Source organism: Ambystoma mexicanum, chromosome 11, assembly GCF_040938575.1.
Source record: "Ambystoma mexicanum isolate Mex_15411 chromosome 11, UKY_AmexF1_1, whole genome shotgun sequence".
Classification (NCBI taxonomy): domain Eukaryota; kingdom Metazoa; phylum Chordata; class Amphibia; order Caudata; family Ambystomatidae; genus Ambystoma; species Ambystoma mexicanum.
This window is the reverse complement of record NC_090934.1, coordinates 1,444,121,184-1,444,133,655: the sequence shown is the minus strand read 5'-3', so window position 1 is coordinate 1,444,133,655 and position 12,472 is coordinate 1,444,121,184. Positions and strand designations below refer to the sequence as shown.

At 42.8% G+C, this 12,472-nt stretch overlaps 1 protein-coding gene across 2 annotated transcripts in view; it reads left to right on the top strand.

Annotated features, from left to right (window-relative positions):
* The window catches only part of SLCO3A1 (solute carrier organic anion transporter family member 3A1), a 677,321-nt gene that overhangs the window by 133,621 nt on the left and 531,228 nt on the right, over positions 1-12,472 (top strand). For both annotated transcript variants that reach the window (XM_069625078.1, XM_069625077.1), the window contains exon 2: positions 197-662. In XM_069625078.1, the coding sequence (XP_069481179.1) occupies positions 197-662 (466 nt within the window). The remainder of the gene's footprint in view (positions 1-196; positions 663-12,472) is intronic.

Here is a 12,472-nt window from a genome sequence, read left to right as displayed (position 1 = left end):
GCTGAATGATAGCATGATTAACCATGGGGTTGCTTGATGACACTTTTTGTCTGTGACACAAAATACACTGTTCAATAACATACATGCACAGATGTATCTGGCATGATAATAGTTTGTAGACATTTTGAAGTTTGCGTTTTTTAAAATATTTTTTTCTTTTTCATTAAAAACATCTCCATGTTTATTTTTCTTCTAGGTAAGTGTTTTAACAACTCTGGAGCGGAGATTCAACTTGCAAAGTGCGGATGTCGGGGTGATTGCCAGCAGCTTTGAAATTGGGAACCTGGCTCTCATTCTTTTCGTGAGCTACTTTGGAGCAAAGGCTCACCGGCCTCGCTTGATAGGGTGCGGAGGGATAGTGATGGCCCTGGGGGCCCTGCTTTCAGCCTTGCCCGAATTTCTGACTCACCAATATAAGTATGAGTCCGGCGAGATACGATGGGCAGCTGAAGGGAGGGATGTGTGTTCCGTCAATGGATCCGCCAGCGACGAGGGCCCAGATCCGGACCTTATCTGCCGGAATCAAACTGCAACAAACATGATGTACTTGCTTCTTATCGGAGCCCAAGTTCTTCTCGGAATTGGAGCCACACCCGTGCAGCCCCTTGGAGTCTCGTACATTGATGACCATGTGAGAAGAAAAGATTCATCTCTATATATCGGTAGGATAAAACTAATGGAAATTGATTTTAATGTATATAATGTGCATATCTTCTTTAGTGGCTGCACTGTTCAGAAACAAATCTGGTACCTAAAGTCCTCTCGTGGAGTGAAAAATCTAATGCTATGTAATCCTTGGTAAATTGTTTGAAGTAAATCCTTTCACATGATTCTTTTCTGGCTACATCATTTTGAGAGTAAGGGAAATGGCTGTCAGTAGCCTTGTCATTGTTGTGGGTTGTTGCTCCTTGTGGTACCAGATTGACTTTCCAGCCATATTCCCATTGTGTCTTCCAATCCGGAGCTGGTCACGGAGATCACGGATCGAGCAGAAGTTGGATCACTGCTGCTTTTCATTGGCCGGTTAGGAATTTGGTGGGGATTGGAGAGACCTATGTTTGATCCTTCATAGCTGAAAGAACACTTGGATGCTTTCTCAAATAAGGCATCCAAATCATGCATAAGATACTACGTGTTGCAGAAACAGTCTGAGAAGACGTAGACATTGGAGGTCAGGTGATTTTTTTGCACCAGTGTCAAACAGATTGCGCATAACAAATGTCAATGATATTGAAGCCACAAATCAAGTCTCCCAAGATTTGTTTTGTAGAGGACAATTTGGATTTGTGTTTCGGTATTGTAGCATATTGGTCTTGAATAGTATAACACTAAGGTTTCTGCTGTTATCTTTGTAGAAGTGCTTTTGCTGATTGGTGTAGCCAGCTGACTTCCTGGCAGGTCTAATCAGAAGCAAATGAACTCCATATTGTGGCTCCTTATTGTGAAGCATAAACTATAATCCTCTAACAATGTATGTTTTTCATAAGGTGGTTGACCACACAGAAGAAAACAATTAATACAGATGCCAATCGGGCATTAGGATCTTTCAGTGTAACTGTGCAACATGTGTGGATTTTGTACACACACTGCAAATGCTTCACTTTCACATCTATTTATTTATGTATTACCACAACACACAAACCCCATACAGCTGGTTTTACAGCAACAATATGTCACCTGTACAAGGAACTTTGTAGCACAGAAATGTTGATTTTGTATTCGTTTGCGCTGCACAAATTGGCTTTTACCCAAGAAGGATAATTAGCTATGAATTGATAACATCCGTTTGCTGTAGTTAATCATTCTATCTATATTAGCACTGTGCATCACATCTCTGGTGCATCGCACCTAGTTTAGCTCGATTGTTTGGTGCAACTTGCTCTCTGCGCATTCCATGTTGAAGTGAGGTTGTGGTTTTGGGATGATTTACTCGAGAACTCAAGCTCGTACCTGAGCTGGGAGCGTGCTTCTCTCTCCACCTAAGTCTACCTAGTATCTGTTCCTATTCTGTCTGTCTCTTTGAATCTCTCTTTTCCGATACTCTCTTGTTACCCCAGAAGCCGGTGTTAGCACATATGTTTGTATGCATTTGCAATTTCTTTCATGGCAGCCATCTTGCAGAGGTTTTTTCTAGAGGACCTTTCTTCATGGCGTAATACTTTTCTTGGTTGTTCTGATACTGGGAACGTTTTTTTTCTCTGGGAACGTGTGGCTTTCTGACAGGAGCAGGAATCCCATTTTCAGAACATGGCATGAGGCCGGTCAACCAGTTGCTAATTGCCATATATCCCAAAGCACAGGACACAAGGCTAAATTATTGATGTTCTTGGCAAAGAAGGTGTAAATATTTGGTCCAACTTTTGTTTTCTAGTGCACACTTATTTTAAATAAGCCCCATAATAAGTTGAAGTTCACCCTAATCAAAACACAAAGCATGTGCACGTTTTTAATTCTGAATGTAAGCCACACATCAATGACTTTATTTGTTATATCCATTGTGAACCATCATATTTGATTAATGCCTTTGATATCAAGATGGGTGATATATATTACCATCATAAGTCATTTCAGTGGAAGAATACGTTGACGAAATGACCACTGCTTTCCAGGAGTCAGGGATGAGTAGTGACTAAACGTCTACTCAGCCCTACAATACTACTAAACGAGCAGTGATCTCAATAATAAAAATGAAAAAAGCACAGCCCTAAAGAAATACCTCCTTTGCCTTATGTTGTAGTAAAGGTCAAGGACAGGGTGTTTCATGAGGAGTTCATAAAAGTAGCAACCAAAATATCAATCATACAAAGACTCCACAATAAAAGCATGTCCAATCAATATTGAGGAGGGGAGAGGTTCAAGGGTTGTCATAAGTCATGGTTGTTTTTTATGTTTGGAAAATCAATAAACAGATTCAAAAAATACAAACAAGTTTTAATTATACAATAATAATGAAAGCAAACTAAAAACACAACCAAAAACCCACTGCTGCAAAGAACCACTGAAAACGCAAACGGTTGCAGATTTGCAATCTGGGTAGATGAGCAGAGGTGTTTAGGCATTAAACTATCACAATGTCAATGTTCAAGAAGGTGCCTTGTGAGGAAAAGGCAGAGGGGATCTGGGGTGACTTGAAAGACACTTTGGTCCCAAAAGTGAACCAGCGTAGCAGGGTCTCTTCATAGTACTTTATTTTATTGTCTTGGGTGCTCAGCAACGTTGAGATGGGCTTCTATGCACTTGCTGCTGGTCTAGCTGGTGTCGAAATGGAGAAAGTTGTGTTTGATCCTTTGGCGAGGCAGCGCTGCGACGGGGCTCTGTGTGGATCAAGTTGGTGATTGTGGTGCAACTGCATGGCTCCCAAAACATTTGAGTCAGCGGTGAGAGCGAAATTATGCTTCTGCTGGATCGAGTTGGCAATTCACATGATGGCTCGAAGCGGATTTAGTCAGCATATTCATAATTGTGGCTCAGTGGTCACAAATTTGCAGATATTCGAAGAAAGAGACAGACTTTCTATTTTTGAGAAATATATGTAGGTGTTACAAGACCTGAGTCTCACATAATAACGTTGATATTTGTAATCCATGCCTCCTGCCATTTCTTTTTCTGACAGTCCTGCTAATAAATTCAAGTCTGATCTTTATTCAGTCCAAGTGATGTGTTTGAGAATATTTCTACTCCAATAGACCCCATGTCTGCTGAAATGTTTAATACAGTATCACCAGTTGACATTGTTCTTAAAGCGTTGTTTGCAGTGCATAACATGCATTCTATCCGGTTTGTATTTATCAAATAGAATGGCATGTGAAAAGGAATATTTGGTAGTTTACATAGTCAAAGCTGGTAGGCGATCTCTCTTTTCCCAATTTTGAAATGAGAAATTCGACAATTCAGGGTAACAATGTTATATGGCAGTTTTAAGGGTTTACCTGCTCAAGTAGAACGTCTTGTTACACAAAATAAAAAGGTTAATTAAAATGCTTCAAAAAACAAGGGGTTATCCTGGGAGTCCCTCTGCTGGACATTAGTACCGGCTATGAGAGCCTTACCCAGATTCTTTAGCTCACTATCTTTCACAGAGGACAAATATCAAAAAATGTATCAGTCTTTGTCCTGCTCTGAGGCAGTGCAGCACCAAAATGCTAGGCAATTCTCCTCTGAACAAGGTACCGACAGCAGCCCCAGACATGTGTTTCAGTCAGGTTGGCCCCTCATCAGTAGGGTGGAGATGTGCCTCTCTAAGAATAGTGAGTAATGGGTACACATCTGGATTCCCTAGTAATTTAAGGTGAGACCCAAAGTTATGTGAAGTATGCAAAAAACAAGCAGGGGGAGGGGGTCCTAGGAGTCCCTCTGCTGGACATTAGTTGGTTATGAGAGCCTTACCCAGATTCTTTAGCTCACGATCTTTCACAGAGGAGAAATATCCAAAACACATCAGTCAAAGATATCAGTCATTGTCCTGCCCTCGGGCAGTCAAGCACCGAAATGCTAGGAAATTCTCATCTGAACAAGAGTACCAACAGCAGCCCCAGACACGTGTTTCGGTCTGGTTGGACCTCATCAGTAGGGTGGATCTGTGCCTAAGAATAGTGAGAAAGACGTCCACATCTGGATTCCCCTAGTAACTTAGGGTGGTACCCAAAGTTACTTAAATTATGCCAATTAACAAGGGGGGTCCAGGGAGACCCTCTGCCAGACATTAATCTTGGTTATGAGTGCCTTACCCAGATTCTTTAGCTCACTATCCTTCACAGAGGAGAAATATCCAAAACATATCAGTCTTTGTCCTGCCCTGGGGCAGTCCAGCACCGAGATCCCAGACAATTCTGCTCTGAACAAGAGTACCAACAGCAACCCTAGACACGGGTGTCGGTAAAAATGGTTCTCCATTGTTAAAGAAGGATTTTGGCAACCATATGTGACGAGCACTTAACAACTGCAGATATATGGTCAGCTTTCTCATATATATAAACTGTCCTCTCCTAATGTGAACGGCAGTTGCGTCCACTTAGCAGGTGTTCTGGGGGTTCTCTCAAAAGGTTTGGCATAGTTACATTTAAATATAGTCTCAATTGTGTTGGCGGGAATTAGCCACAGAATGTTTTTGTTGCATTTTTTAAAATCTTTTTCGAGAACGTTTAGGTGAGCCCTCACATCTTACAATCCTTCTCATTAAGGGGCTAAAGCAAAACAAGAATGCTTATTTTACTGCACAATAAAGTGTATATTAAGTTCCGATAATATATTTATGATTTAAAACGTATATCTTTGCAAAAAAATGTAGCACTATTTCATTGAAGAAGCAATTAAACCTCGTGTTGCAGGACCATTGCAAAGAATCGAACTTTTTCTGTTACGTGACTGTGCTAACATACATATAGCTATTCTCAAACGCCCTTTGATTTTAGATTTTAAAGTTGGCAGACATACAATGGCATATTTAGGGAACTATACTGAAATAGTTTCCTGTCAAGAGAGCTTTTAAAAAAATGCCCTGCCTTCGACAGAGTTTGCGTTTCAAGTGTTGTTTTTTCATATTTCCTGAGTGGGTTTTTATGACGTCCTTCGGTTGCAAACGCTGTGCATGATTGAGGCGTTGCCTGTTTGTCAGGAAGTCTGCCTTTCAGAGATGTGGGAATATAAAGAGTTCATTCATTCACTGTGTGGACTGTTCATAAAGTTCCGCTGATAAGACGTCGCGGAGGGATACACGCGAGAGCCGCTTCTAATCACGTGCTCCTTTGTTCCGTAAGTAAATATGATTATGGAGGAAGTTAATGATGTTCACGTTGATTGGCTCACCAGACCTTCAATCATTCTGAAACATTAACGGGTATTGGTCCCCATGGATCGGGAGCCCTTAATTACAGCAGTCTGCGGAAGCTTTTTACTCCAGTTGTTTACCCGCACCAGCCGTTTGAGCACAGAGTGCAGTTTTACTGGGCAAGGCCGGACACGTAATGTAACCGCATGCATCAACTCTGCATGTCTGGGTTTCAGCGAAGATATGACTGGAATGATGCCGCAATATAATAATCACTTTAAGTTGGTGTGATGTGAAAATAGTGTTCAGCCAGTGTTTTTTATTATTATTATTTTTTTTTAACCACGCCTTAGCATATTGTAAAAATGCGAAGTGTTTATTAAATTCAGCACCTACTGTAAATGCAATTGCTCACTTATATGGCAACTGAGGAAGGAGGTAATTGATGTTGCGCAAAACAGGTGTGGACTGGGAACCAAAAGAGGCCCTGGGTACAATTTTCAAAGTGGCCCATATTAGACATTGTCAGCAAGCAGAGCCCTTTCTCTTTGGAAACATTATGGAATAACATATGTCACCACACAAAAGAGGCTCAAAACGGTGCCGAGGTCTACCGTGAAATACTGTTCCCTAGATGCAAGTCCACCCCTGCGTAAGTGCAAGAGACTTGCATCCAGCGAGCAACCCGATGGAACTTCATCCCGCTACCACTCAGATTTAATATATTGAATTGTTTTTTTATAACGCACCTAATACCATACCTGAGTTTGGTTTCTAAGTGCAGTTCAAACCCCTGTTGCTCTGCGTGGTCATGCTTCCAAAACAAGCGTGTTGCCCCTGTGCTATCCTCCGTTCACATCCTCCGTTTAATAGACTGACTTCGACAAGTTTTGAAAAGAACTGAAACACGCACACGTTTTTAAATCTGCTTATGGATTAGTAGAGCTCACACCAGCAGCTGAGTGCCCCCTCCCGATGGTCACGCAGCCCCATCAGAGCTCAGCACAATGATTTGCCCATAGTCCAGGAAAGGTTGCCCTCACCATAGTTGACCTGTATGAAGTTTGCACAAACTGTATTTTAGTTTCTGACCCAATCATACAATCATATATTAAATATAGTGCTTGCGTGACATGCCATGGGTGTCATGATATGCCATGGGTGTCATGATATGCCATGGGCACACTCAATAGAATCAACATGCAATTCTTTCATATGCCACCAGCTCATCCTCGTTATAACTTCTCATCACCATCCCTGGATCTTTTGGTGATTAATAACGTGGGGTGCTGCAGATGGCGAACAGCCGAGGCCAGCCCTTGCAGGAAACCTGGTGGGTGGCTTTGGTCTATGGAAGCACCAGGATCAAGCTGAGTTTCAGGAGCACTGATGGCAAACGTCCCTAGTTAGAATGCGTCCATTCACTGGCATGTGTTGGCAGACCACGGGTCTGCCAACACATGCTGGTCAGTGGCACCAGACAGAGCCAAGCATCAGAACTCAGGCTAATTGTTTAAAGCGCTGACCTAGCTCGGGTGTAACTCAGCGCTGTACAGAGGGTGGGAAAACAGCATTTGGACTGGCATCTTTTAATAGTAGCGCAGTACTGTGAGTTGAGGTATGTGCGTCAGTATGTGAGTCCATTGGAATTAGTCCTTAGTCAGGTTTTGTTGAAAGAGCCATGTTTTGAGAGATTTGCAAAATTGGAGCATTGTGGGGCATTCCGAGCCGACATCGGGATCGAGTTCCAGAGGGTGGGTGCGTGACAAGAGAAGGATTTTTTGTGGGTCCTCTCATTGCAAACAAGTTGTGATTCAAGCCGGTTGGTCGATATGCTGAGCGAGGAGCGTGTGCCACCAGAAATGTGTAGCTTAGACGCCAGGTTTGCTGGTGTGCTACCCATGACTGCTTTGTAGATGATATACATGCAGCCTTGCACAGTATCCAGGCCTGGAGAGGAAATCACTGTAGTTCACGTAGGATGGGGGTGATTCTGTCAATTTTCCTTGAACCTGTAATAAGACAAGTGCAGCATGATGGACTGCTTTTAGGGCAGCCAAGTGAGCAGCTGGGTACCCGGTCAGGAGGGCATGTCCCCCATTGATGTGCGAGCCCACAAGGTAGGACATTACGGTGTGGAAGTCCTGCGGCGGGATGAAGAGTTTGATTTTGCAAATCGTGGAGATTCAGATCCAGGCTGTTTGGGCCTTCCTGACTGGGTTTCTGGAAAGACATCCTGCTGTCAATGGTAAAGCCTAAGGATTTTGCTGAGTCCAAGAGTTGTGAATCAAATCCTTGTAGGTGCATATCATTGAGCCATTGCTGGACATGTTGTTTAGAAGGTGGCCAAATGAGGATGAATTCAGTTTTGGAAGGGTTTAGTTTGAGGTAGGCAGTCAAAGTCCAGACGTTGATGATGGCTAGACAATTGCGGAAAGAAATGATGTTGTGTGCGCTATTTACTCTCATGTACAACTGCGTATCGTTCGCATATTGGTGGGTGGCTAAAATGGGATCTATGTGGAGTGTGCCCAGAGCCCCCATGTAAGGTTAACAATAATTATCCTAGTCCTGGCTTCTTTGCCCTGGTTCAGGCTCATAAATTCCAGTGTAGAGATTGACAGAATAGGAATAGGTTCGTACATTTTCAGGCTATTTACTTACTCTGATAACATTGCCATTTCTGCAAAGTTTATCTCAGGAACAAATCCACACAGGGGAAGTGAGCAGGCGATGTCAGGGTAGTCTGGTGTCTAAATTACATTCTGGTGCTCAAAAATGCACCACACATCCCAGCTTCTGTGAGCAACAGAGGAAGCACAAATGGTGGCGGTGGTGCTAATTGAGTTGCCAGGGGTTAACAGCTGGCAAATCACAAATTAACTTCCTTTTAACCTTGCTTCCTCTGTGACTCCTGCTCTATCCCTTTGCAACATATGGCACAAATAATGTAGGGCGAGGTAATTTATACCCCTCCTGAAGCTGAGTCATTTCTATCCCATGGTTTGCTGTGACCTGCAGGAGCTCCCGACAAATCCATTGAGTGACTGGGAGCCCTGTTTATAAGCCATACACAAATTAATATGTGCTGCGTTTTTTGCCCCACCAAAAGCAGTGTAAGCCAAAAAGGGACTGCACCATGGCAGCTTACAGGGGTTGGCAATATTTTCACATGGGAATGGTCCCGTACCAATGCAGCCTGCCAGGAAATACACCAAAATGTCGCCCTCAGAATTCTGACTCCCGAAATTCTGCATTTTTTTTTTCAGCCCCCCTTACACCATATATATATATATATATATATATATATATATATATATATATATATATATATATATATATATATATATATATATATATATAATGTGTGTGGGGGTATGGGATATAATAGTAGTATGAGGGCCTGCAGGGAGTCTCCCCCGCATATGGTGTAAAGGGAATGAACAAAGAAAATAGCCATTTTCGGCCGTTGGAATTCTGGGGATCGCAGAAATCACATAGATCCGCCTGCCCCACTCCCCTGAGCAGAGATTTCCACCAGGGGCAATGTCCTGCCAGCAGAGGCCTCCCCTTAGCGCAGGCAAGCATTTTGTAATGGCCAGTGGTTTCTATCCCCCAGAAACATGTGCTTCTGGCTTCCAATACAATACTGTCTGGTGGTAGCTACAATTGAGACCAGACCAAAGCCCACTACGACCCTGGTATGTAAGTTGAGCATGAAGGAAACCAGGGTAGCCACAACATTCAATTACATATTGATTTTAGAAGAACAAAAGCTCTGCTGATTTGCTGGGTGGTGAAAAGGGTTGAGATAAAGCACTGCTGAATTGTGTTTTTAGTGAATTTCTACAATGAGGGCCCGTGATGCAGGCCTCCTTAGTGCTTTAAATTCTCGTAAACAAAATCAAACCAACCGTTGAAATCAGTAAAGCGTGTGCATTTCGTTTCTCAAGACTGTTGTTTATCATAAAGTCATTTGCCAGCTTTAGTGGGAACTGGTATTTGAGACTTTGGGCCTCATTACGCAGTAGGTGGTAAGGGATTACCGGCACCGGTAAGGTCACCAGTGCCGGTAATCCCTTACCACCCTATTCCGAGATCCCTTAGCGGGTCCCTTCCTCAAAGCCTGGTTTTACCAGGCGTTATGGATGGGACCCGTTAAGGGACTTCATAGCTAATAACGGTACCGCAAGTTGCGGTACCGTTATTAGCTCCATCCCCATTTCCATTGAGCCCTATGTGGGCTCGAATGGAAATGGGGAATGGTTCCCGGAATGGGGATTTACCGGGTCCTCCAAGGTTGGAATGACCCAGTAAGTCCCTATTTTGGGAACACGGACCCGGAATGCGGTAAGGGGGTAGCCATGGTGCTAATAGCACCATGGCTACCTCCTACCGCGTAATGAGGCCCAGAGGTTGGCGGTAAGAGGTTAACAGTGCGGGAAGGATGAAGGTGCTGTTAACCCCTTACCGCCACCTTGCGAGGTCCTCTAGCCGCTCCCGCTAAGGTTGGCTGGTAAAACCAGCCGCCCTTAGCAGGAGCCTAACAACGGGCCCGTTGTTAACAGGCCCGTTGTTAGCTCCCTCCCAATTCCCATTGAGCCCTATGGGGGCTCAAATGGGCATGGGTTCCCTGAATGGGGAAATGCCGGGTCCTCCAAGGTTGGAATGACCCGGTAAGTCCCCATTCAGGGAACCCGGACCCGGTATGCGGTAAGGGGGTAGCCATGGTGCTAATAGCACCATGGCTACCTCCAACCTCAGAATGAGGCCCATTGTCTTTGAGAATAGCTTCCAGGCTTGTTTGAGAGACACCCCAAATGAAATGCATAGATCCTTGCACGTCTTAGGGTGCTCAAGAAGCAGAACTGCAATGATGTTGCTTCTAGCATCTGAACTTTGCCTTCAAGAACCCACCAACGTGTCAGATTTTTCTAGGGCAAGGTTTAACGTTCTCTCTTTGCTTGTTCTGTCATTTCACTAACTCATTCCTGCTGCAAAAACATGTCCAAAATGTTTCTGTGATCTAGAGACTCTCCTACACGTAAGGTATCCCCTTCTTGAGATCGCTCTTCCCAAGTGGGTTTTACTGTTACACTGCAAGATATGTTTGAGTGTTCGTCTACATCAGTCTGTAGATTGAGTCCGCATTTGTAGTGGCATTTCGTGGTCCTTATGTGATAGTGACTTCAACATGTACAAACAACAGTACCCATGTCAATTGTCTGGCAGATGGACATCTTGTGGTTGTAAGAAATAATGTACACGTGTCCATGACAGTGCGACAGTGTAGTTTGTGCCCAACAATAATTACACAATTTATAAAATGTGGCTTTGACAACCAATTGTTCTATGTTAGAAATGATATTGTATTTTCTACAGTAATGTACGTTTTGTGAAATATATATATGACACTTGGTGAAAATGTCCAGAATATGGATGTCTTTCCGACAACACTGATCCAGTGGCATAAACAAGTGGACAAAGGGCATCAGTGGGAAAAAAAGACTCTTTGCCGAATAATACTTGTTGGTTTGGAAGTCGTGGAACCAGATGTGATAAAGAGGTTCTATTTTACGGGAAGTTATGTTCGCCACTTCATTCCAGCAAAGACCAACTCCTTAGTATTTGAAGCATGTAATCCTCATCATGACTGTGGATTAATCACCTCTAAAACTTTGCAAAACCCTATAGCTTTATACAGCCTTCAATCAACATGTCTATTTGCTGTTACATGGTCATGATACATTACATGCAATCTTTATAAATAATGACAAAGGTATCATCTAAATTCTCCCTGAACACGTTCTTAATAATGGGCTGGAAAACCTCTTGTGCATCATATAGTCTTAAAGTCATTGCCTGATATTCCTGCACCGTGACTCAGATCCTAATAGTGTTTTAACACGTGTCTCTTGTCTCCTTTTTGCACCCTCCTTAGATGGAACTATCCACCAAGGTCCAAATTAGTAAAGTTACTACTATATAATTTGGGGACGACAGGGATCAAAGCAATCCAGTTGACCCTGGTTTAACCATCAACACATACAAAGGAAGGACAAGGATGCCATGTTTCAGTACTACAGGGCACCACTCTCGGAAACAAAATGAAGAGAAGACATATTCAATGTGTTCTTCTTTATTTTCAAAATCACTCAGTATTTTATTAAGAATGTAGTCACTATGCTGTTAACAATTAAAACGACAGGTCAAACAGAATTTTGCTAAAAAAACCTTCTGTTAACACATATAAAGACAAAGATGACAAAGGATGACAAAATCGGTGCAAAACAACTCGAAATATAGAAAAATCAAACAACACTTATTAATACATGAAACACAGCTGCATTTAAATAAAGCTTAAATAAAGTGCTTGGGTGACAAATTACTGCAAATACTACAGCCTTTCAATCAAGGCTGGTAACAACCCAACATGTTTCGTTCCTATCCAAATAGTATAAGCAAGTATAGGAACTTCTTCAGGTGGCTTCTGCTTCTATTCAGTGTTGTCAGAGCGACACAACTTCAGAGAAAGAAGTAGTTTGCTGCCTTGTTAACTTGTGCTGTCCTGTAACGTGAAACAACCAAGAACAGCTCTTTAATAGTTGTTCTAATCATGTACTTGACATAAGTAGAGACAGGCTGATCAATGGCCATAAATATTGCAGTGCCATGAATAGCTTACTCACTTGCCTATTGTTTGTG